The sequence below is a fragment of the Montipora capricornis genome, chromosome 3, assembly GCF_036669925.1.
Source record: "Montipora capricornis isolate CH-2021 chromosome 3, ASM3666992v2, whole genome shotgun sequence".
NCBI classification, from domain to species: Eukaryota; Metazoa; Cnidaria; class Anthozoa; order Scleractinia; family Acroporidae; genus Montipora; species Montipora capricornis.
The window spans coordinates 1,532,858-1,557,857 of record NC_090885.1 but is presented as its reverse complement, the minus strand read 5'-3'; the positions used below and the strand labels follow the sequence as shown (position 1 = coordinate 1,557,857).

Below are 25,000 nucleotides of genomic sequence, written 5' to 3'. Positions count from 1 at the left end.
ACTGGCACTCTGCTGTATTGTACAAAAAATTGTTTTTATCAACGGAGTTTATAATGTAAATTGACCACCGTACAGAGATTCTAAGAGCTGACGTTTCGAGCGTTACCCCTTCGTCAGAGCGAATCAAGGAATTATGGGTTGTGTGTAGTTTTTATAGTGGAGTAGGGGCTACGCTATTGGTGGTTTACATGGAAACGTGAAAAATAAGAATACATTAGTTAAATGAAAAGCGTTCCTTAATACCTTGAGGATTAAGAAAGCCGATTTGAAAGATGAATTTTTGTTCCAGATTCTTGCGGTTTTCCATCGTACCTAGATGTAGGGAAAGGCCGCAGATAGCCATGTGTTTTTTGGAGTGGGTAGGGAGATTAAAATGACTAGAGACTGGCTTAGATACATCCTTGTCATTATTCTCAACATCGCGAAGGTGTTCGCGGAATCGGTCGCCTAGTCGTCTACCTGTCTCGCCAATTCATAATTTATTGCATAACGTACAGGTTATGCAATAAATGACATTTGCGGAGGTACATGTGAAACGATCGGTGATCTTAACAGATCGCTTAGGTCCCGATATCTTGCTAGTGTTAACAATGAAAAGACAAGTTTTACATCGTGAGCGCGCGCATTTGAAAGTGCCGGGTTGCTCGTTAGTTTTGAGCGCGCCTCTAACTAAAAAAGTTGTCGACGTTTTTGTCGCGTTTAATTGAAATAAGTGGAGGTTGCGAAAAGATTCTACCAGTCTCGGGATCATTTTGGAGCAATTTCAAGTTATTAAGAATGATACCTTTGACTGCGTGATTATGAGGATGGAAAGTGAGGGTGAATGGAATTCTGTCATTCTTATCTTCTTCTGACGTTTGTAGTGCTGATTCTCGATCAAATTGTTGGGCGCGATGATGGCCTGCTTTGACCACGGGGACAGGATAGCCACGTTTTTCGAAGAACTGGCAAATCTCTGATTTGCTGGAAAAATCGGATTCATCACTACATAGACGTCGAAGTCTAAGAAATTGAGAATAAGGAATGGAGTTCTTGACATGTGATGGATGGAATACAACAATAACTGTGAGAATCTGTAGGTTTGTAGTGGACACTGGTACATACCATGTTGCCACTAACAGAAACTTTGATATTTAGGAAAGCCAAGTACCCGAAATTTCCCAGGTATATTTAATAGCCGGATGAAAAGAATTGACGGAGGTTATAAATTGATCGAGTTCTTCTGTGCTGGATGAAATAGCGCCGTTGCAGTCGTCGATGTAGCGACCGTAGAGTTCAGGTTTGGGGCCGTTGTACTGATTAAAAAATTGGTGTTCAACATATCCTACAAAAAGATTGGCATAGCGAGGTCCCATTCTTGCGTCCATCGCTACACCATTAATTTGCTTGTAATAGCTGCCAGCGAATGAAAAACAGTTAAGAGTTATAACTAGTTCGGCAAGGCGGAGTAGCGTTTATGAGGTTGGTTCTTTGACAGTGCGTTGATCGAAAAAGTGTTTAAGTGCGTGATGACCTTCGTTATTGGGAATGACTGTGCATAAAGATGTAAAGTCCATGGTGAAAACAAATTTGTTTTGGCCGGAGAAATTGAAATCGCGGAAAATGTTTAGTCCGTTTGTACTGTCTTTAATGTATGATGGCAAAGATTTGACGATATGCGTCATAATCCCGTCTAAGTAACTAGAAATGAGTTCGGTGGGGCAACTACAGACAGAAACTGTAGAATCTGGAACAAAAATTCATCTTCCAAATCGGCATCCTTAATCCCCAAGATATTAAGGAACGCTTTTCATTCAACTAATGTATTCCTATTTTTCACGTTGCCTTGTTACCACCAATAGCGTTTGCCCCTTCTCCACTATAAGAACTACACACAATCCATAATTCCTCGATTCGCTCTGACGAAGGGGTAACGCTCGAAACGTCAGCTCTTAGAATCTCTGTACGGTGGTCAATTTACATTATTAACTCCGTTGATAAAACCAAATTTTTGTATACCACTTCCCCACCGACGCAGCACCACAGTTTCTTTAGAAACTACCCCCTTCATTAACCGTTGTATTGGCTGATAAGACTGGACTATTCCTCTCTTTTTGAAACCCTATACGCATCAAACTAGCGACGAGGGTTACGAACGTGACTTAGTACGATGTCACAACCTTTAGGACCTCTATTTGGTATTGTGGAGGCGTTCGATGGTGTCGATTTTAAAGACTACATTGAACGCCTTAACTCCTACTTCGTGGCAAATACTATTGGCCATGGTGCAGCAGATGCTTCCGATACCTTCCGATGAGGCCAAACGAGAGGCAGATAAGAGAAAAGTTGCCGTTACAATTTCTCTGATCAGTAAGCAAGTGTATAGCACTCTTAGATCTTTGTTTACCAAATTTACCCGTTGAGAAGACATACGATCAGCTTACAGAAATTGTCGGAAAGGCTATTACAAACCCAAAGTACTTGAAGTTGCAGAATCCTACCGTTTCCATCATACACTTCAGAGTGAAAATGAAACTGTAACTGTAATTTTGGTACATATCTTACAACAGCCTTTAGAGATCAATTCGTAGGGGGTTTGAAAAGTCAATCTACAAAGAAGAAACTCCTTTCTGAGGACCGTAGGTGCTGAATTGGCAGAAAAAGAATCCCAACAACTTCAATCTAATTCTAATGTAAGTGCTAAAGTTCAGGCTTTGCATTCTGTGCAAAAGAAATCAGTCAGCGACTACCGGGAAAACTCATGGGGAATTTTGTTTTCGTTGTGGATCCCCACAACATCTGGCTGATAAGTGCAGCCACAGATCAATTTGTTTGTAAGAAAAAGGAGGGTGGTTGCCACACAACTCGCCTAGTTACGGCTACACCTACTCAAGAAGTAAATACAACTGAAGGTGATGGAGATGCTCCCGACCATTTTACAATCTACATACGAAGTGTAAAATCTTCTGACAGTCTCACACCTACCCCACCACTTTACAAACTTTCAGTTACAGTTGACAATAAAGAGATTCCGATGGAAATTGACACGGGTAGTGCTTTTACCTCGTTAAATGCTACAGATTTTTTTTAAACTGAGAGACAACATTGAAACCCTAACCTGAGAGTCCAACCGTGGTTTTGAAAAGCTGCACTGGCAACATTATTGATTGTTTAGGGCAAAAAGAGATGGAATTCAAGATTGCAGACCAACTAGACTTACTGTTCGTCCATAAGTTCAAACTACCTTGGCAGAACATTTACTAAACAGACTGTTTCAACTACAACTGAGGACATTGTGTCTCAGTATTTAAATCTGTTCGACAACACAACAGTGGGAAAATTGAAAGGCATTCAAGCCTCACTGCGATTGAGAGAAGCCAACCCAGTGTTTATTGAACCAAGAGTAGTATCTTTTGCAATCCGTTCCAAGTACGAGGAAGCTCTAGAGAAACTTGTGGCAGAGGAAATCATTGAGGAAATGGAACATTCTGAATGGGCCTCACCTACAGTGCCTATTGTCAAGCCAAATGGTGATTTGAGAATTTGTGGTGACTACTTAGTGACCATAAATAAATTTTCATTCATGGAACAAACCCCCAAGCCTTGAGGAACTGTTCAGCAAATCGTCGCAAGGAAAGTGTTTTACCAAAACCGGATATCAAATTCAAAGAGAGCTTTGTCTAATATTTTACTAAATGTGATGTTATGTACAACACTGCACTGGGTGCAGTGATGGCGCAGTGGGGAGAGCACTCGCCTCCCACCAATGTGGCCCGGATTCGATTCCCAGACTCGGCGTCATAGTGGGTTGAGTTTGTTGGTTCTCTACTCTGCACCGAGAGGTTTTCCTCCGGGTACTCCGGTTTTCCCCTCTCCTCAAAACCAAAATTTGATTTGATTTGCGTTAACTTTTTAATTTCAATTTACAGTTTTAATTTCAATTTACAGTTAACCCTAACCCGATTAGTGCTCTACAGCGCTAGAAGATTAGACACTAAAATAAAGTTGCGTTCCGTTCCGTTCGTTCTGAAACCAAATGGCAAATTCTGTATGGCTTTAACAAACATTGAAGGAATCGAACGCCTTGAATGCATTTGTCGGTATGACTATTTCGGGGGTGAGGGGTGAAGGGGGCGAAAGCTGCAACAACCCAGTCCTTTACAAAAATATACAAAAATTTGGTTTTATCAACGGAGTTGATAATCTAAATTGGCCACCGTACAGACATTCTCTGTACGGTGGCCAATTTACATTATCAACTCCGTTGATAAATTTACATTATCAACTCCATTGATTCTAAAAGCTCAGCTTTTAGAATCTCTGTACGGTGGCCAATTTACATTATCAACTCCGTTGATAAAACCAAATTTTTGTATACTACTTCCCCACCGACGCAGCATCACAGTTTCTTTAGAAACTACCCTTTCATTCCTTTACAAAAATGCTACCTTACGCCTAAACGTTATCGAAAGCATATTGCATATTTTTTAGGCCTAAGGTTAGAATTTTTGTAAATTAAGGCTTGGCTTGTTTCAGCTATTGTACCCTTCCCCCCTACCGCCACCCCCTTCACACTTCACCCCTCACCCCCGGAATAGTCATGCCAATATCGTATCTCAGTTGTCCGGCTGTTTACATCTACCGGTACTTTGTACTCAACTCTGCAAAGTCTTCAGGCAAAAAAAATATAATTGGAAATGTCACAGTGAAAAATTATTTGAAAGAAAGCTTCTTGTCTATTTTGTGCTTCATTATCCACGGAAAACGTTCTTCAGAAAAGGGTTTGATCCTGAACCGTGAGACTGAAATTTATTCGATCGCAAGACGGATTGTGTGTCCTGTTTGCACGTACGCCGTACGCAATAGATCGTTTTTACGTGACGTCATCATTTTCTAAAATCCAAAACTAAAGAGCCACGAAAGTTTTTATCCTCATCAGGCATAAGAGGCGGTAAATTTGTATCCAATTGCAATTTTAAAGCTCAATAGCGTGCTTCGTTTGGAGACCAGAGCATTTTGAATTTCTGAGTTATAGCGGTGCGTGACACGAGGCGACGATCAAATTTATTGAGAAATATATATTTATCTCATGGTTTTGAGCCTTTTTATAATTTAAAGCATTAGGAAAAGTGCTTAAGTAAATAGCTGTCTGTTCAGTACAGATGATCACTCGCCTAGATAGCCAAAGTAAGTAACAGATGTTGACACTATTTTCCGGCCGCCATATTGGTGCACCACAGATGTGCACCAACATGGCGTTTTCATACTGGGCTCTGTAAATTTCTGCGAAACATTTCGACGAATATCTGAAGTTTGGGGAAACGCACGGGTCTAAAACTTGGAGAAGTGTCTTCTTCATTTATCTTCTACAACATCACGAAGTCTTGACTTTTTCCACTGGATGGTTTTCGATTTATTTTTTTATTGCGTGAAAGTGAAAACGATCTATAGGCCATTTTCGAAACATGAAATATTCAGCTTGAAAGTGAGGCAGTGAGGACAAAACAGTAGAAACGCGTTGGAATGAATGCGAAAAGTATTTGCACATCACCCTCAGAACCTCTCTTTCAAGCTGAATTTTAATATATAGAAACAGGCCTATTGAATTAGGAAGGGGTTTTTCGCCTCTAATAGCAAATATGTTGCTTGTTTCGATAAATTTTACGATGGAAACGGTTTTGTGAGATTTTTCGTCTAAGTGAACGCCCAAAAATAAAGGGTTTTTTTAAAACGATGTTTCAGTGCAATATATTTTTATAATTTAATATCCTCTATCAAAAATTTGCATTAGTCGCATTCACCTCTCCTTCGAATTCTTGTTAATATTTTACTAATGATGTTACTAAAGATGTATTGTACAACACTGAAACCAAACGGCAAATTCTCTGATAACTTTTTCGGGTTGGATATCAGAGAAGGAATCGAACAATTTGAGCGGATTTGTGTTTACAATTTTCTGGCTATTTATAATTTTATTTATTTGTTTTCAACTCTTCACAGTCTTCAGGTGAAAAAAAAAACAACTTGAAATTTAACTAATTCATGTTAGTCAATAATTATTTGAAAAGCTTGTTGTCCATTTTTTGCTTGATTACTGAAAGAAACGCTTCTTCAGTGAAGGGTTTGATCATTAGTGTTCCAGATAAGAGTCGTGTCTCGGGTCAATAACCCGACAAAGAAGGCTTTCCGACCCGACAGATGAAAGATAAATATTCAGTCAAATGTTATTACAACAAAGTTAAAAAACGAAAGCCGGACGTTTCTTGGCTAAAAAGTACCTTGTTTAACTCTGAGAGTGTTACGAACGATTAACATTCTTCCCTGTAGTTCATTCAATGTAAACAACAACCATGACACAAGGTGATCACGTGCACCTTTGTGGTTGCCTAGCACGCGATCAATTTCTTCCTTTTTGACACAACATCATGACCTTCCCCTTGATTCATAGAAGTCGGAGACTGCAGAAATTTTAGTGTTTTTACGATCGATTGTCATTAATCTTTCGCTGAAAATTCGAAATTCAGAGTTTTATATAAAAACTGTTATTTTATTCTTCGTCTGCTTTTGGCTTGCCTGGTTAGGGTTAGCCTGTTAACTCCCGGCTTTTGCGATACTATTTGGTGCAAACGTATTAAAGCCAAAAACAATTTTGACTTGACATCAGATTAGACTAAAAAGACGAGGAATTATGAATCGAAAAAAAATATGTTCAGTCCTTCCTTAAAGTGCCCCTAACCCCAAAATATATTTTTCGCTAAAGGCCACTGCTGGCACGATATCTCGGTGTCCCCTCAAATAGTCTGCATGACCCCCTACTTGACAAATTTAACTGGAATACTGCAGTTCAGTACCACCCAACTCAGTGCGTTATGTTTTTGTGTAACACGTACATGTACCACAGGCAGCCCAGTTTACTGAATAAATGTTTGAAAGAAAACTTGCCCCGAGAGGGATTTGAAGCCACGTCCCCCCGTTACTAGTCGGGTGTGATAACCATTACACCACTAGGACAACCATGCCGGCAACACAGCCATCGAATGGGTGATTTCCGTGGTCAGGGCGTGGGCATCCCGGTAAAATTTTCTGCATTCATAAGCCAGAACATGCCACCTCTACAACAAGCACCCACCAAACTCTGCAACTGCAGAGTACCAGAAAAATGCCCTTTGAAAGGACGATGTTTAGTCAAGGAAGTAGTGTACCAAGCCACCATCACGACCGCCGAAAGCACAGAGACGTACGTCGGCCTCACCGCCACTGAGTTCAAGACGAGATGGCGAAACCACCAAATGTCATTTAAAAACGAAAGTAAAAAGAATGACAGCGAACTGAGCAAACATCTATGGCAGCTAAAATATCAAAAGAAAGACTTCGCAATCTCCTGGAAAATTCTAGCCAAGGCCAAATCTTATAGCAACCTTACTAAACAATGTAATCTATGTAGTACCGAGAAATTCTATATTCTATATAAACCGGACATGGCAACGCTCAACAAACGTAATGAACTCGTATCGACTTGCAGGCACAAGTGAAATTTTCTCCTTAGGTTCAATCGCATCCTCAAGAACCAATCATAAATTTACAAATGCTTTTTTACTATTGTTTTTCAAGTTTGAATCTTGTAACGATCACGCTACTGATGTATATAAACTCCAGCGATGCTACAGTGTACATGGAATTTAACTGATGAGTGGTCCAACTCCTTGTTGACCTACGAAACAGATCTGAATTAAAGTCCATATGAAACTATATTGAGTAGAAAAACATTGTTATTACCGCTCCATTATTGTCGAGCACTATTCTGGATTTATCAGTGTGGAACTCACCTGAAGATTGTTCTTCGTTCCGGAAATGTATTCAGTTCCGTTTCAAATTGGATTTTAATCTTTACCTCAACCCTGTCAAGCAGGGGATGAGATCTTCTGCAATCCCGCATAGATATAATTTGGCTATAAAATGTAGAAGATAATTCAGTAGGGACAGGTATAATACTTATTAATATATCTTTCAAACTAAGGTGAAGAGCTTCTTTTGATAAAGTGTAAAAATAAGTCATTCCAATCCAAAAAAGCTTTACGTGTACGCAGTCAAAAAGAAGGTGTTCAGGGTTTCTGGTTCAGACTTAAAACACGTGCATTTATCATCTGGAATAAAATCTTTCTTACACAATTTGGAATTGATGTATAATATAGAATATTAAAGATCCTTGAATTAAAAGGCCTTCACGCAGGGTTCAGAGTACACGATATGAGGCAGTAAAAACACTTTTTAACATTGATCTTCGTATAAATTGAAATCCCGTTTTAGGGCTAAAGAGTCATTAGAAATTGTGCTTTTTTACTTATGAGCAATGCGTAGTACATAGTCTTTTGTTTAATTAAAAAATCAAAATCTTTATGATTATGACCACAGAGGTTGACGTTCCTAAAAGGGAATGGGCAGTCGTTTTGGATTGTAATTTTAAGTGGGGCGGTAGAGCATGTCTGAGTCCTGCCCAGACTAATAAATTTGCTCTTTTAAAATTTTTTTCGAATTAATATTATAAGGCTCTATGGTGTTTAAATCGAATTGAAGATCTGTTGCATAAACAAACCCAGACTGGAAAACTGTTTTGTAGGAAACTGGCCTATTATTTATACTAATATCTTTATTATTCGGTATTATGTTGTACCAAGGTTTCCCTGCAGAAAAATTGTCTCGAAAATCCGCCTATCATTATAGCATTTCAGTAGAAAACTGAGAGGAAAGTGTTCTACAAATGTTTTGTAGGAAACTGGCCTATTATTTATACTAATATCTTTATTATTCGGTATTATGTTGTACCAAGGTTTCCCTGCAGAAAAATTGTCTCGAAAATCCGCCTATCATTATAGCATTTCAGTAGAAAACTGAGAGGAAAGTGTGAGGTCTTTTACATTAAAAATGTACATTATTATCATTAATAGAAAAAAACCACCAAAACGTTGCAGAAGGTTATGTAAATAATCCTTCCATTCATGTCTTCAATTGATCTATGTCTTTGATGACTCCCTTGGAGATGGGTAGTAAAGATGCTACGTAAACAAACTTTGGGATGATCAAGAATTTTATTCCTGTTACCTTCCCGTATGAGGACAAACCCCTTGCGGACCAGATGTTTGTAAGTTTTTAGAATTAATTTGACACCGTCTAATTTTTCTATAAAATGTTTTTCCTGTCGCAATTTTCTATCATATGAGTAGCCTGATATCCCTATAGATTTAACTGGCTCATTAGGCCATTCGAGGAGCCGAACCACATTGCTTCAGTTTTGGTAGGATTAATAGACCTAATCGGTTAACTCAATGTTATACCCAATTCAAACCCTTTGAGAATAAAACGTTTTGTTCTAGGTATTTCCATATCATTTAAATATGAATGCTACATTATCATGCAAATACAATACACAAAGAATCTTAATCTCAGGAGATTTGAATTGGGTACAACATTGAGTTAGCCGATTAGGTATATTGCTAAACCCGCGTATTTCTTAAAGTCGTCAAGCAGCTTGAAACGAGTTTGGGCTGATTTAATTTACTTATTTAAAAAGGGAAAAAAGACACAGAAGAAGAACAAACAAGAAAAGAAAAAATTATGAACAAATATGTAGCTCCATAGAGAGAGATTATGTGGTCACGTAAGAAGGAATTTTCTGTGTGTTTTACACAAGAAACCAATGCTTTGGCTATTTTGTACGTCCAGACTTAACGAGTTGAAGAATTTTGTACCTTAAAACCAAACTGAGAATTTCGAATATTTAATAGTTCGATAGATGTATATTTGTCCAAGTGGATCAGAAATACGCAGCAGGCTTCAAGGTGTCTGTGCTCTGCATGATTTGCAGTCCATTAACACTGTTAACAAAATATTGTGACAAATAATTCGATTTTTGACATTAGTTGCAGTTACGTAAAGTATTAATGATCCGACGAAATATGCTTCCCTGGTAAAACGCTTTTTATCCATATAAGAGAAGAAATTCTGCAATTATACAACCAAGGTTACCAAACGGGGGATATAACAAGACAATGAAAGATACCCGACCAGGTTGTTAACAAAATTCTTGCTCAATTCAGGATAAATTATGAAAAATGTATGTGATGGGTGACCACAATCGGGAAGCTGCAAAAGCCAAGCATTTTCACAGCTGAAATACGTAGCAGACTTCAAGGTATCTGTACTCTGCATGATTTGCCGTCCGTTAACACAATTACCAAAAGTTTGCGACAAAAAGCTCGACGAAAAACAACGACAGACACAACCGTGAGTGAAGGAAGCCACAAAGAATTCACATGCACGTGAACAAGTCTTCAACCCACCTAAAAAATAAACCAATGAATAATCGATATTTCAAATGAGGTGACACTTCGGCTACTGTTGGATGATTATTCAAATTAAACTAGCAAGTTTGAAAGGAATAATGAACTCGGTTGGCAGTTAATCAAGACTATATTCTCAAATGATAGGCGGCACGCGCCGATCGAGTATTGTGGTTGTAAGAGAATAGCGTTTACCTGTCCTTGAGGTTGTTGGCTCTTCAATTCCGGTGCTGACACAGTAACCATAGTTGCAAGAGCTTGATGGTATGGACGTCAGATTATAAACGTAAAATCCACTGCAGTTGCGAACACTGATGTAAACAAAACGATCACAGCATCTGTTATTTACCACGAAACACACTTTGCGCACGACAGCACCATCCTCAACAGAGGGGTGTCCTCCAGTTAGCCAGCCGGGATACCGCGCACCACAATGACACATCTTAACGCAAGTGTCAGCCATTTGGTTTCCAGCCTCTCCGCCAAACCGATGCCAGCCAGGCTTGAAATAGTCCTTGCAAGAATAACCCGATAGCCCGTCCAGTCTGTATGCTGCTGATATACTCGAGTCATTGAGAAGTTTGTAGTTTGAACATTCTGAGGAGAATTTGAAAAGGAATTATGAAAAAACTCATTGCAATGCTAATTTGGAATGAGGACATCCATCTGGTTAACACAGACCACAACAGCAGAAACTCCGTCTCAACTCTTCGCGAACAATGTCCCTTTGGTTCTTTAACCTCTCTTTGTTAAGGTAATTCCTTAGTATTGCATTGCACATCCCTACTGCGCACGATTTTCGCGTCATTAGCGCGCGCACATGAGCACGTGCGCATACAAAACGTAAGAGATTTCGCTCAAACTAAACCCGATAGCGAAATAAATGCTCCTTTTCTCTCAAACGAGCACGGTGACCCCCGATTTTTTTTTTCAGGTATTGGCTAAGAACAGTCTAGTAAAGAACATATTTGAAGAAGAAAAAAGTTTGATAGCAGAACATGAATTTTTTTTGAAAACAGTTCCGTACTGGGTGTATTTTACCCAAAGCGAGGACTTCAAGCTAACCACGGAACTGTCCCAAAAAGTGCACTATTCCCACAACCAGGGAATCAAAGTCGGCGTAAATGAAGCATTACTGCTTATGTAAATAAAAGAAGCTTTATTTTCAAATTAAAATTGTGTGCCTTTCAAGAAACCAAGACTTAATTCTGTATGAAGGTGATTCGAATTTTTAAGGCGAAAACAGTAAAAAAATATCCCATTTTAAGAGCCTGCTGACGCGTAAACAAGCACGGTGACCCCATTTTTTTATTGCATTTTTTTAATGTTCATATCATGAATGTTAATTATGCCAAGTTTCCAAAAAAGTTTGATAGTGCAACAATTTCAAGGGAATTACCTTAAACACACATAAAAGGGACAAACCAAGGGTTTTCTATGATCGGTAAAATATGACATGAAATTTATTTTTCACTAGGTAATTCAATCCATTTTAAAAGCAAGTCACTCTTATTTTCTGCTCAGTGATAAAAAAAATCCAGTTCGATTTTGAGGCTCCTTTGTAGGAATCCGACACATCATAAACACTTCCAATAAACCTGTTTTGTTCTGGATTTATGTACGCCCTGCGGGCCTATTTTCTAGGGACCATGGACTTACACAAGTACCAACAGAAACGTGGGTTCCGAAATGCGGAAGGAAAGACTCAAAAGTACAACCATTAGTGCATGCAATCACAAAGTGATTACTTTCTCATCAGTTATTTCGAGACAACGAGGGTTTATCAAGTGAGCTCCACTGAGCCAAAGTATCGGTGGTGGGTAAAGGGGGCTCACTGCTGAGCAAAAATGTAAATTGAGACTCCACTATTGATTTCAAAGTGTTTTGAGATCTCACGGTAAAAGGATCAATCAACAAATAGACAAACAGAAGATATTAAAGCACGTTTCAAAAAACTATACCATTGTATATTAACCTGATAGAAAATCTGATGAATGTGTTCTAACCTGGAGCTTGTGGAAGTCCATTGCCGCAGTAACGTGAGTAACACCTGGGTGGATCAAGGCGGTAAACATAAAACGCTCCACAGTTGCGGACACTGATGTCCTTTGAAAAGTAGCAGCAGTCAGTCCCATTAAAGTGCTGCAAAAAACAGACTTTGCGCTGCACAGTCCCCTCAGCCACTGTAGGATGCGTGCCATCGAGCCATCCTGGTGAGTCTGTGTTGCAGTGATACATCTTTCGACAAGAATCTGCCATTTGAGTTCCAGCCTCTCCGCTAAATCGATACCAACCAGACAACGGTGAATCGCACAAGTTACCAATGCTGCTGTTAACATAGGTCATTGCTCGGTTGGACTCGTTTAGAAATCCGTAGTTGGAACATTCTAAAACATTCAATTTTTAAAACAGATAACATTTTGAGGATTATTGTGCTACATGGGCTGAAGAAAGACATAATCTCATGTCCCATCGGAATTCAGTTTCTCGAAACTTGAAGATCGGATATTCAGTGAGTTCTAAATTTAACAGTGCTCCCGACCCTCCAGTTTCTTGAAGGTATATGCCAATTGCTAAGTGGTGCGCTTTTTTTCGAATTCCGCACGCAAGACGAATTTAATCGATGCGTTCATTTTCTAAACAGCTCTTGGGTTTGTATTGTCATTGCAATCAAACATCTGTTATCAAGTGACAAACCTTAGAACAGCCGGGCAAGTGCCACCATGATTTTCAAATGCGTATTAAACATGAAGTTTTGATCGTAAAAGGGACAAATCTTTTCCTAAGGACGAAACATTGGCTAAAGGTTAGCGTTGGGACAAGCCTTTTAACGGGTTAACCGTGGAAATTGTCTATCAAAATGAAAGATCATTTTTACTCCATAAAAATTTAAGCATGGTTGTTAAAAAGGTTGCCTATGTCGATAAAAGGAACTATGCGAAGAATTTCTTTCAAATCCCATTCTCATAAATTAAATCTTGTCATCAGAAGCACAACGACAAATTTTGGAATTAGGAACGGCTTCACACTTGCACAATAAAAAAAATATATATATATATATAAGACGCTGTCAAATCGGACAACAAGGGCACCTGGCGAGTGCTTTATGAGATCCTAGTCAAGAAAAAAAAAAGGGAAATTGAACTCAACTGTCAGCGACAGTAATCATGATGTCTCAGACCAAGAGACTATGAGGGTGATAGTCTCTTGCTCAGACTCATTTGTGAGTAGGTTGTTTAAGCAACGACCAGCGCAACGTCTACGAAAACCCAAATTCACAATAAAAGTAAGCGCTATCGTCATTACTCTATCGCAATTACTCTCTCCTAATCACTTTGGACAATACGGGTGAATTATCCTGCAACTGGATTCGTACGAGAAGTTTTAACGTTAAACGGTACGTTCACTATGTTGTCGTAAAGGCTAAATATTGGTTGCTTTACGTTTTTCTTTTGTAGAGTGCGACAAAGAAGTGCATTAGCATGTGTGCCGCACAGGCAGCACTTCTATTGCTTTCTTTGAATCAATAATTTGTTGCGGTTGACGCACCCGTCGTCGTTACTTAAAACCTCCAGTGACAATTCCCAACAAACGGTTTAACCATTTCTCAACCATTGGATGGACTTAAATGGGAAAGAAAAACAACCTATATCTTCGTCACACTTGACTTTCCTTGATATATGTTTTTTGGTATTAATTACTCTTTTGTGGCCCCATTTTGCGCACTCTGTTGAGTGTCCGGCTGATTTCTAGGTGAAGATTACTTATACAACATTTTAATAATATCCTCGATTTTTCACGACCTGCACAAAAACCTACTAGAAAGTATTTTCAGCTGCTAATCACTATTGACTCTGCATCTTCCCTTAAGTGTGCTTACCATTGGACACAGTGTCGTTGTAACTAATAACTGTGTAAGTAGCTGTGAAGGACACCCAGCTCCAATAAGGGTCCATGTTTGCAAACACCACTTCTAGGCTCTGACCTTCGTGCGAGTAAAATGTTACCGTGCCAGATAAGAGATCACTACACACTCTTGTACTCGGTTTGCCATCTGCGTAGGTTCCATTTTGAATTTCCACGTAACCAAAAGTGCATGTTTCGTTCCACCATGATATGTACATGGATTGAATCACTAACTTGACTTTTTCTCCTTTCTTCGCCTCGATCTGCCAGCTGTAATGTGGATACATGCATTCATAGTAATATATGGAAACTGAGATGATTCCATCCGTTCCATTCAAAAAACGTTGCTTCGAAAACTCTAAAAAACCAAAGTAAATATATTATTACTTTTTAACAAAAGAAATAATTTCCGATGAATGAAACAATAAGTAACTTCAACAAGAATCCTGAATACACTTGGCAACACAAATCGGGACAGCGTTGTCAGTGGGCACGGAACTGTCAACGTTAAAAAAGCACGGTGACTGATAGATACTTATAAAAATTTAAATACAAACTTTGAATTTCTTTAATTTGATAACAACAATCCGCCTTTGTTAAGTTCTCAGTTCTTAATTCAAATGCCAATAGAAAATGCCAATAAAAACTGAAAGAAAACAAGACCAATCATTTCAATAAGGAATCGAAGGTGTTATGTAAAAGCTGATACTAGCCAGAATTCTCGTCTTCGCAAATTAACCTCGTCTCATATAAAAGATCTGAAGTAATTCAAATTGTGGGGAGTCTGTTCACATTTGTCGTAATTTTCATTTCGGTATCTTTGATCTTTCGTTCGACGATCTCTTGTTGAAGAGCAAGAAGTACTTCCTGTACGCTTAAGTTACAGAAGGTGGTGGGAGAAATATGAAATAGGTTAAAAGGGACCCAAGGAACCTTTGACATCGGCAAGACAAAGGAAAGCATACTGACAAACAGAAAACAGAATCTGGAACAGAAAAATCTGCATAGTGTATTCTTTAGGAACATTAAATTTAGGGATCAGCAAACTTTGAGTTTCCTGAGCAAAGGAGATGAGAACTGAGAAAGCAACTGAAGATGTAATAATGGTAGCACAAAAACAAGCCACCAGAACAAGATCAACTAAACACCACCGTGACAAATAGAACATGCTAAATGCTTTTGTTTATAGTGAAAGTGCACTTAGCTATCAAGCTAGTTTACAGGCACCCCACTTTTAACAATGTGAAAGAAACAATTCAAAGTTAACAGAAACGTTATTAAGAACCCCAACTGGCAGGAGGCAACCAGTTGGCTATTTACAAAGCGTGGTAGAGTTGAATCCGGGACAACCGGAAACAAATCCTAACCAGAGGATAGAACGGGATTTGAACCCGGAGCAGCCGCATGCAAACCCAACGTCCTAACCACTCGACCACGCTGCCTCCTTTGTGAATGCTGCGTGGAGACGAAATTGTAGCCCATTTGGTTTGTGAATGTAATGTGGCTCAGTACAAGAAATGATCGGCATGATTAAATTGCACAGCCTATCAATTGAAAACTGCGCAAAGCGCATGACCTAGAACACGCAGATAAGTGGTACGAGCACAGGCAAGAAAAGGGTTCTGAAAACAAAAATGTCAAAATCCTTTGGGATAAGAAGATTAAAACAGATAACATCATTGAGCAATCCGGACCGGACATTCTAGTTCTTGAGAACGAGAGTAGATCCTGCAAGATTATAAAAAAGAAATTTCACAAAACCCGGAAATTTTACAAAAGTTACAAAACTTGCAAATTTTGCAATCTGTGTCACACAACAAGGCACAAGGCCGACCAATGCAAGAGCAACAAAAACAACAAATTTCACCAAAACTGCAAATCCAACAAAAATAACAAAAAATTGCAATTTCAATATGGGTAATGTTTAGTGGTAGTGCACTTACAGTGTCACCGGGTTTTAAGAGTGTCTATGGTGCCAATGGGCCCGCAGCGCGTGCATAAATCACTAAAATAAACAGGTCTGTTTGTTAGCGTGCTTGAGTTTCAACAAAATGAGACCCAAAATAGTCAAGAATTTGAGACACTGAAAACTACAATAAGGCAGCTGCTATTCCCAAAACGATGGAATTACCTGGTGATATACACCCTTTTAATAAGTCTAATATATTCCGTTTTCCGCTAATGACGTCGAACTCGTGCTTTCAAATTTTATTCGGAAATGTACAAAAGCTTAAAACAACAAAAGGAATCGGATGTTGTTTTTATGTCGCAAATTTTGCTGCTGATGGCAAAATATTTTATTCTTCCTTCTGCTCTTCCTAAAAACTGTGTATCACCATTTATTGACTTTTGCAGCAATATTTGATTTTTAATTAAAGCAGACTAACAAAATCTGTACCTTGGTTAGATCGCATTTTTTGCGCGTTAAAATAGAATTTTCGGTCCTGTGTTTCAGTTACAAGGTGGTATATTTTTGAGATCATCCATCCAGATACTAATCCCGCCGGACAGGGTTTAACTTCGGTGAAGTTTTGTATTGGAAAGCTGTCAGACTTTCAGAGAGCACGCTTAGACTTGTGGTGAAAAAGAAGCTGCGAGGGAACTCGAAAGTGATCAACATGTCAGCCGATGCTTCTCTTTTCTCTTTTACTTGCTTCAGTCTTTCTGGGTTTAGTATTTTGCTAGTAACCACGTCTTCTAAGGGAGCTATTTAGTTAAGACATCTACCATGAAACTATAATGATATACGGTACCAAAACAATTTCGTGTACTATTACAGCTACATATTGCAAAGATAACTTGAATCTCCTGAAAGACAAAACGCAGCTCAGTTGACGATATGGAATAAAGCGCTGTGTTACTGCACTACGACATGTACGCAATGAATGCCTATTTTTTTGTGAAAGTGACCTTGCTCTATGCTATATATACACAGCTCTGAACAATTTGTACTACCGGTAAGTTGATAGAACTGATAAGAGATTAAGATAAAACGGATATGTAGATATAAATGAGAATCCGACGGCCAGCATGTGAATATTAATTCCGTAATATTTTACTTAGTATTTGTGAGCTACGAAACCGCATCACGAAAAAGACGAAAAGATAATGCGTAGCATGTTAACTGAAATTATGTACAATTGTGAACTACTGTTTCCTTTCCGATGACATAGGTTAATAAGGAGAAAATTGCTATGTACTAATTGAGTGTTCAATTTTGGTAAAAAACACAATTTTAATGTTTCTATCGCACCATGTCAACATAAGAGTAGAATTAGTGCTCCCGCAGTCCTGCTATCCCAGAGTCGAGGACGGTTGCTTTAAGAACAAAGCATACATATATATGGCGACTACGGGACCGGCTGCTCAAAGGTGGGCGGCAATTCTGAAGTTCAGCCGACATGGAGCCAAGAAGGTTATACGGTGAAAGAGAAATTATTTTGGCTGGTTCTTTGCGAGTCTGATTCCCCCTTGTGCACACAGGCTTTAGGAACGAGCAATGTATGCGGTTTCTTCTGTTGTCACCTGTCTTTGTTATTCCCTAAGCCTAGTCCCACGGTTTTCCTGTCTGTGCTGTTGCACAATCTCTGCCAGGCACGATCAAGATGGGGTGATGTTTAGGGCTTTTCAATGATACGCTTGTAGCAACGTGATGCGCTATTATAATTTGTGTTAAAGTTAAGTTTTGCTGCTGCATGCGGGATGTTTTGTAATGTTTGTAGAATTTGCAATTTTTGGAGTTTTTGTTAGAATTATTCCAGGTGTGCAGTTTGTTGCAATTTTTGAGGTTTTTGTAAAGATTGTTCTGGGCGTACAATGTTTTGCAATGTTTTTTGAAATCTGCAATTTTTGTAGCATTTGTAGTTTTTGTTAAATTTGTCATTGCCACATTTCCAATTTTGCGAGTTTAATTTCAATTTTTGTAAAAGTTGCAGCTTTTGTTGCATTTGTTTTTCCCAGTTAGGGTGAGAAGCAATTTCTTGCAATATTTTTATTTTTTTCAGAATTCCTGCTTTGTTATTGGGTGCACAATTTTCTGCAATCTTTTAGTCAGGGTAAACTCCCAAATGACTGGAAATCTGCTACAGTTACACCCCTTCTCAAGCAAGGCGATCGAGACGACGTAAACAACTATCGTCCGATCTGGGTTAACCCAGTTGTGGTATTTGAGAGAATCGTTTACGAACAATTATATGCCTATTTAGAGGTATACTATGTTAACATCAGTCGGGTGTTCATGCAATTCATTCAACTGTCACAGCTCTGCTAGAGATATTGGGAAAATCAAAGCGGTTATTTTCCTAGATCTAAACAAAACTTTCGATACCGTTGACCACAAGCTTCTTTTATCTAAGCTTGACTTTTATGGTTTATCTGGGAACTCACAAAATGGTTTCAGTCGTAATTGGAGAACCGTACACAACAATGCTCAGTTGGTGGGTTCTTATCTGACAGCCGTATATTGACCTGCGGTGTCCCTCAGAGGACCATCTTCGGCCCACTCTTATTCTTGGTATATATAACTGACCTTCCAAATTGTTTGTAACACTGTGAACCGAGGATGTACGCCGATGATACGCATTTTAGGTATGCGAATAATGATGTAGGCAGCATTGAATCATGTTTTAGTGAGGACCTTGAATACTTGGTTACATGCAAGCAAACTTACTCTAAATATGATAGGATCTGAACAAAGGCTAAATACTATTGCTGCTCCCCCCTACGCAATGCTTGAAAACATTCGTTGCAGCGTCGTGGAGAGGGTTGCGGAAAGTAGGCTCTATTCTACCTAAGCAACGATAAGGTGTATGTTATATTAGACAATGTTTCGTGCAACTTGTCTTGCAAGACAAGTTGCACGAAAAATTGCAACAGCGTCACAACGAACATATTTATAAAATCCAGGAGGCGACGATTACCCTCCTAACCTATATGAACGCGTAACTATACATCCACGATGATGAAAAACTTAAGGGCACAGCGTTTACCTGTCGTTGAGGATGTTGGCTCTTCATATCCGGTGCTGGCACAGTAACCATAGTAGCAAGAGCTTGATGGTATGGACGTCAGATTATAAACGTAAAATCCACTGCAGTTGCGAATACTGATGTAAACCGAAGCCTCACAGCATCCTCGATGTCCCACGAAACACACTTTACGCACGACAGCACCATCCTCCACAGAGGGGTGTCCTCCAGTAAGCCAGCCTGGATACAGAGCACCGCAATGACACATCTTAACGCAAGTGTCAGCCATTTGGTTTCCAGCTTCTCCGCCAAACCGGTGCCAGCCAGGCTTGAATCTGTCCGTGCAAGGATCAACCGATAAACCGTCCAATCTGTATGTTGCTGATACACTGGGATCATCGAGAACTCTGTAGTTTGTACATTCTGAGGAAAATTTAAAAAGGAATTATTAAATCCCATCGACTTCGTTATCTTGTAATGAGCGCAATATTGGTAATACGGGTCTAAGTCAACTGGTATTTTGTTTCCGTGGTGTTTTTAAAAGCGCATCCAGCAAATCGAGATATCACGCTGGTTGACATACACCAAAACTGCAGTGTCCCTTTGGTGCTTTAACATCCCTTTGCTAACGAAACAATGGATAAAGACACATAAGGAGGACAAGAACGGTTTTCTGTGACCGGTAAAATTCAGAAGGAATGTGAGGGTTTTTTAGGATAAGATAAGATAAGATAAGATCAACTTTATTTAATCACGCTAGTCTATTCAACAATGTAAAAAACAATAGCTGTTTTCCAGTAGGGGCGTAAGCTAACTAAAGAATTAAAATATACTAAATATACTAACAACGATGATTAAAACTATTTGTACATTAAATATAACCCTAAATAGAATAATTAAAATATACTAACTATACAAACAACCATGATCAAAACTATTCGTGCGTTTGATATAACCCTAAGAAATATATTATTATATGACATTTGGTCTACAGGTTGAAATAAGCTTATCGAACATAGGCAAAGCCTCACAATTACGTATTTCATTTGGTAAGGAATTCCAGACCCTATCACCATTGTAGCTGAAACTCTTCCTTAAAAATTCAGTCTTTGGCAACGGGAAGGGCCAACTTATTATCAGCGTTCCTTATATGATAACTGTTGGCTGAGCACGAGTTCTTAAAGATATTAGAAAGCCTTACAGGTGCCAAGTCATGGAGAACCTTAAACATTTGCCTAGCCTTAATATCAAATCTGCTTTCGCTAAGTAAACTCCAGCCAAGATGACGTAAGGCTAATTCAGACTGTCCAGCCGCGTTTTTATAACGCATGATTACCCTAGCGCATCTGCTATGGAGTCTCTGAAGCCTTTCAGCTAATACACTTCCTAATGAATCCCAAACCTCACAACAATAATCAAAGTGGGGCATAATTAGAGCATTATAAACAGAAACAAGTACATCTCGACTTGCAAAACCTCTAAGCCGTTTTAGAGCACTAATTCCTGATGTAATCTTTTTAGTTATTTCTTCAATATGCTTGCTCCACTCCAAGTATTTTGGTATCTCTGACTCTTTTGATCGGATCACTCCCAATACATACATTGGTTCCAAGGGAAGCTTAGCCACTCTTTGACGTGATCCGATAAGCATATACTATGTCTTCGCTACATCAAGACTTCGCTTATTTGCTTGTAACCACAACCTAATTTTTTCCAAGTCTTCACTAAGTCCTAAATCGATTTCTTCAATACGTTTTCCATAGGCTGTTAAGCTGGTATCGTCAGCAAACATTCTTGGTGTGGTGTGTTTGAGGCAATTTGGCAAATCATTAATGCAAACCAATAAGAAAAGTGGGCCGAGAATTGAACCCTGAGGGATTCCACAAGATATTGTTTTTAGACCAAATTGTTTACCATTCACCTGGCATGTTTGCTTCCGATCCAGTAAATAAGAAGCAAGAAGATTATAAGTGCAGCATCTCTAACACCACAAGCCTCAAGTTTACCAAGTAAGAGCACGTGATTTACCGTATCGAAGGCCTTTTGTAGGTCAAGAAAGATAACTAGGTTATAAAGACGGCGATCCTTGTTGTAATACCACATAGGTCCACATTAGTTTTTGCAAAGTCAAAAGTTTGAAGAAGGCTTTATTTTTTACTAGATAATCAGGATCCCACAACCAGTAGCCTATAACTCCAATACTAGGACTAACGGCATTTTTATTTTTAGACGAGTTATTGAATAAGATTTGGATTGCACGAGTGACCATTCTCAATCCCATGGGTGATAATTTGTAATGTAAGACTTTTGATTAGATGGAAGGGTCTTCAGTGTTTCGCGGGAAAATCAATCTAAAAATAATTCGGTCTGTAAAAACTCCGTTCCCCAGATACAATAAAGTCATGAGCTCGTGAGGTAATTCAATGAATCTTGAAAGCATGACCGTCATACCTGATTATTTTTTTGCCACGCCTATTTTCTGCTGGGAAAGGCATTTCCGTTCTATTTTGAGATCCGAAAACAGCTTTAAAGACACCATAAACACTTTCAACAGACCTGTTTCGTATTTTGATTTAGGTACGCCCTAAGGGCCTATTTTCTAGTGAACACGGACTTACACTCGTACAATCATCACGCTCACTGACATAGTGGGTATTGGGCTGTTATGTGGATCCCGAAAATCCTGGAGATGGTTGGAGAAGCCAAGAATACGATCTCTATGCAGATCTTGCAGATCTTGCAGATTATGCGGATTGTGCAGATTATGCACATTGAGCAGTTTTTGATTTTTCTCTTTTTTAGATAATTATACCTACCCTTTGTTTAATCGGTAGTTTTCATTATTCACAAAGTCATCTTTTCTCGCCTTTTCGTGCGAAAGAAGCAAGGATGGCACACTCGGTTAGTGCGCGGCCTTGGTGCAAGAGGTCTTGAGTTCGATTTCCGGATCTCGCATCCTTGTTTCGACTCCTTTCCTTTTCGTGTAGCAAGTAGCTTTAAATACCCGTAAAACGGAGCACTGATGGAGAGGGGGGAGTAAAATGAGCGCACCGTCGACCTCAGGTTTGTCAGTTGAATTACTGTTACGAGTTATCAACGTTAAATAAGGTCTACTTTACTTTACTCTAGATACTGGATCAAGTGCCATAAACCAATGCCAGGCGCGGTTAGGCTAACCTGTATTTTTACTGGTTTGCCGCTGGCATGCAAACATAACCGTAAGAAAGCTTAAATAAGTATGTAAATATTCAGATGCCCTGTTGTGTTGTGTATTAAACCACTGCTTTCGAATTGCTTGATAAGCTATGGCACTTTTATTTGTTTGTCTGTCTCACTGTGTATATAGTTCACTGAAGATTTGTTTGTCAGTTTTAATAGATGTCGTCTGTGTTGAAAGCTCGATTTCAGAGTCCTAAGAAGGCGATTTACAGGTTTTTTGCTGCCTAGCAAGTTGCATTGGTTAAAATATAACATACAAAATGTAAGGAAGTTCAAATACACTAATACTTAAGAAGCATTCTATTCCCTTCAAGTGCACGTGTTACACTTTGTACTGTTGACTTCGTAGTTATAGGCTGTAAAACTCGCAATTTGTAATTTTGAATTTTTTTTTTTTAATATATGGAGGGGAAGTTTTATGAAAGTACAGAAATAAATGCCTACATGAAATTCTTACGCAAAAAAGGCAAGTAAAGAAGAGCACGCGTTGCTCATATAAGGAGGAAACCATGTACAGTAAATTCCCTACTTTTCGGCCAAATTTGGCAAGTGTCCCAAAACAAAAAAGCATTCTCAAACCGATCTGCCATACGAATGAACTGCGGGTAAAAATACGAGTTACTAGCTCCTTCGGCGAACATGGTATGTTGACAGAAGGGTAAAACTGGAGACTGAAAAACGTGATACAGCTTGAAGTATTAAGTACCTCTTACGCTTATTTATACATGCCATGCTACACCACAGCCAAAAAGTATTTACTACAAAGTCCACGAGCCCACATCGCTCAGTCGTGAAGTTCACTCCCAATAAAAAGAGCTATGTTGATGCAAACCTGGCATATTTTCGCACGAAGAGCATTGTCGAACCCCTAAATCTCTGCCATCATTTTGGATGCTGATTTTCGTTGATTCAATTGATCGGATTTATACTGTGTGTGTTCCTGCACGAAAAACCATTATCGTAAGGGTACTTATACCCAAATCTAAAGGAATGTTGCGTTGACCCAGTCCCAAGGTTTCCCGCTTTGCGTAATCTCCACATGACGCATAAAGCCACGTGATATCTGTTTGTGATTATTTATACCAACAAAGGGACATCACATATCAATGCATAACTCTTCTTTCAGGTTACCAAATGAAAAAGTACTGGATCTGCACAATCCGACTGCAATCTGTAACATATGTATTTTGACATGACCATCTCAATTACAAAAGGTAAATCATTTTATGGTTATTTATTCATTTCTTTATTTATTATCTACAGCCAGCTATCTCTTACCTGGTGGCTTTGTTGCTGGGATGACGGAAGGGCTACTAGGTGAAGATACTGTTCAACAAGAGAAAAATAAAATATCGTTTTTAATGACTTATTATGCTGTAAGCATCCAATCACTTACTAGCTATAATGCATTCTATTCTTATAAAGCTTTCAACAAGGTAGTGGGTGTCACTCAACAAGACAAGGTTCGCGCTACAGGGTCCAAACCACAACGTGTGGGATTACGGACCCTGCGTTTTCCGAAGTACCTGATTTCCTTATATGGTTCCCTATTTAACTATAGGGAAGAGGATGAAGAAGTATGGAAAGACTCTTTGTTTTCCTGCTGGATGGGGTCGCATTTTCACGAGTGGATTGGGGTGGGGTTTGCATTTTCAACAGAGTTCCCGACAGAGTTACTGGAATGGGGTCGCAAATTGCCGAAATTTGGGGGTAAAAAAAATTCTGGCTAGTGGGATTTAAAAATGGAAAGATTTGCTGTAAAAAAAAAAGTTGTTACAGAAACAACTGAAGCGGAATATTTACGGGATAGAAAATGCACTAGCATGTTTTTCCTGTAGATGGAAAGTAAAATGTTCCTTCTTTAGTACACCAAATGTGACGCTTCAGTCTAGGATTTATGTAAGGTTTGTATGCAAACAGAATGTGACTAAGTTGGGGTCGCTAAAATTACATTTACCCAAAAGGGACTAAGATGGGGTCTATACTTGGCCATAAAAATTGAGAGACCATAAAGGGGTAGCGAACATTGACCCGAGGAAAACCCCTCCCCACCAGGGCTTTGTTTACATGTTGGTATTGTGTCGGGCTAGCTTGCATCTAGCCTTCACAGTCACAGACCTCGTTACAATCAAATCGTGGGACAAACCAAAAGAAGAAAGACCTAACTCAAAAATGTTGATGAAACTCTGCTATTGCCGATCACTAGATGAATTGGAACGAAGGCAAGGACACGACATACTAAAAGTAAAGTTTATCTGATCTTGGGTATGCAGGTACATTGAAAACGATGGCATAACCACATTATATACCTGACAAGAAACACAATCTATGAATTTGTTTTCAGAACACCGTAAACTATACTGACCCCAGGTGCTGGTGTTTTACCACCTTGATCATCCTTACAGCAAAAATCAGAAACGGGAGACGATCCAGTTTTTTAAAACAGATCACTGAGAATTTTCTTATTAATAATCACTGCAATGCAAACTGAAGCTTTACCAGAAAATGATTAAAGGAATTTACGTTACTTTGTAACTTCACATGATAATCTCAAAATGTTTTATAAATTTATTTTTCTATGTTTAATTTTAT

General features: G+C 38.9%; 1 protein-coding gene across 1 annotated transcript in view; it reads right to left on the bottom strand.

Annotated features, from left to right (window-relative positions):
- Nucleotides 1-25,000, bottom strand: part of LOC138041856 (uncharacterized) — a 103,196-nt gene that overhangs the window by 39,495 nt on the left and 38,701 nt on the right. The window contains exons 10-14 of the mRNA XM_068887536.1: nucleotides 23,687-23,734; nucleotides 19,211-19,612; nucleotides 14,197-14,580; nucleotides 12,323-12,703; nucleotides 10,512-10,913 (exon numbers count right to left, since the gene is read on the bottom strand). Coding sequence (XP_068743637.1) covers nucleotides 10,512-10,913; nucleotides 12,323-12,703; nucleotides 14,197-14,580; nucleotides 19,211-19,612; nucleotides 23,687-23,734 — 1,617 coding nt within the window. The remainder of the gene's footprint in view (nucleotides 1-10,511; nucleotides 10,914-12,322; nucleotides 12,704-14,196; nucleotides 14,581-19,210; nucleotides 19,613-23,686; nucleotides 23,735-25,000) is intronic.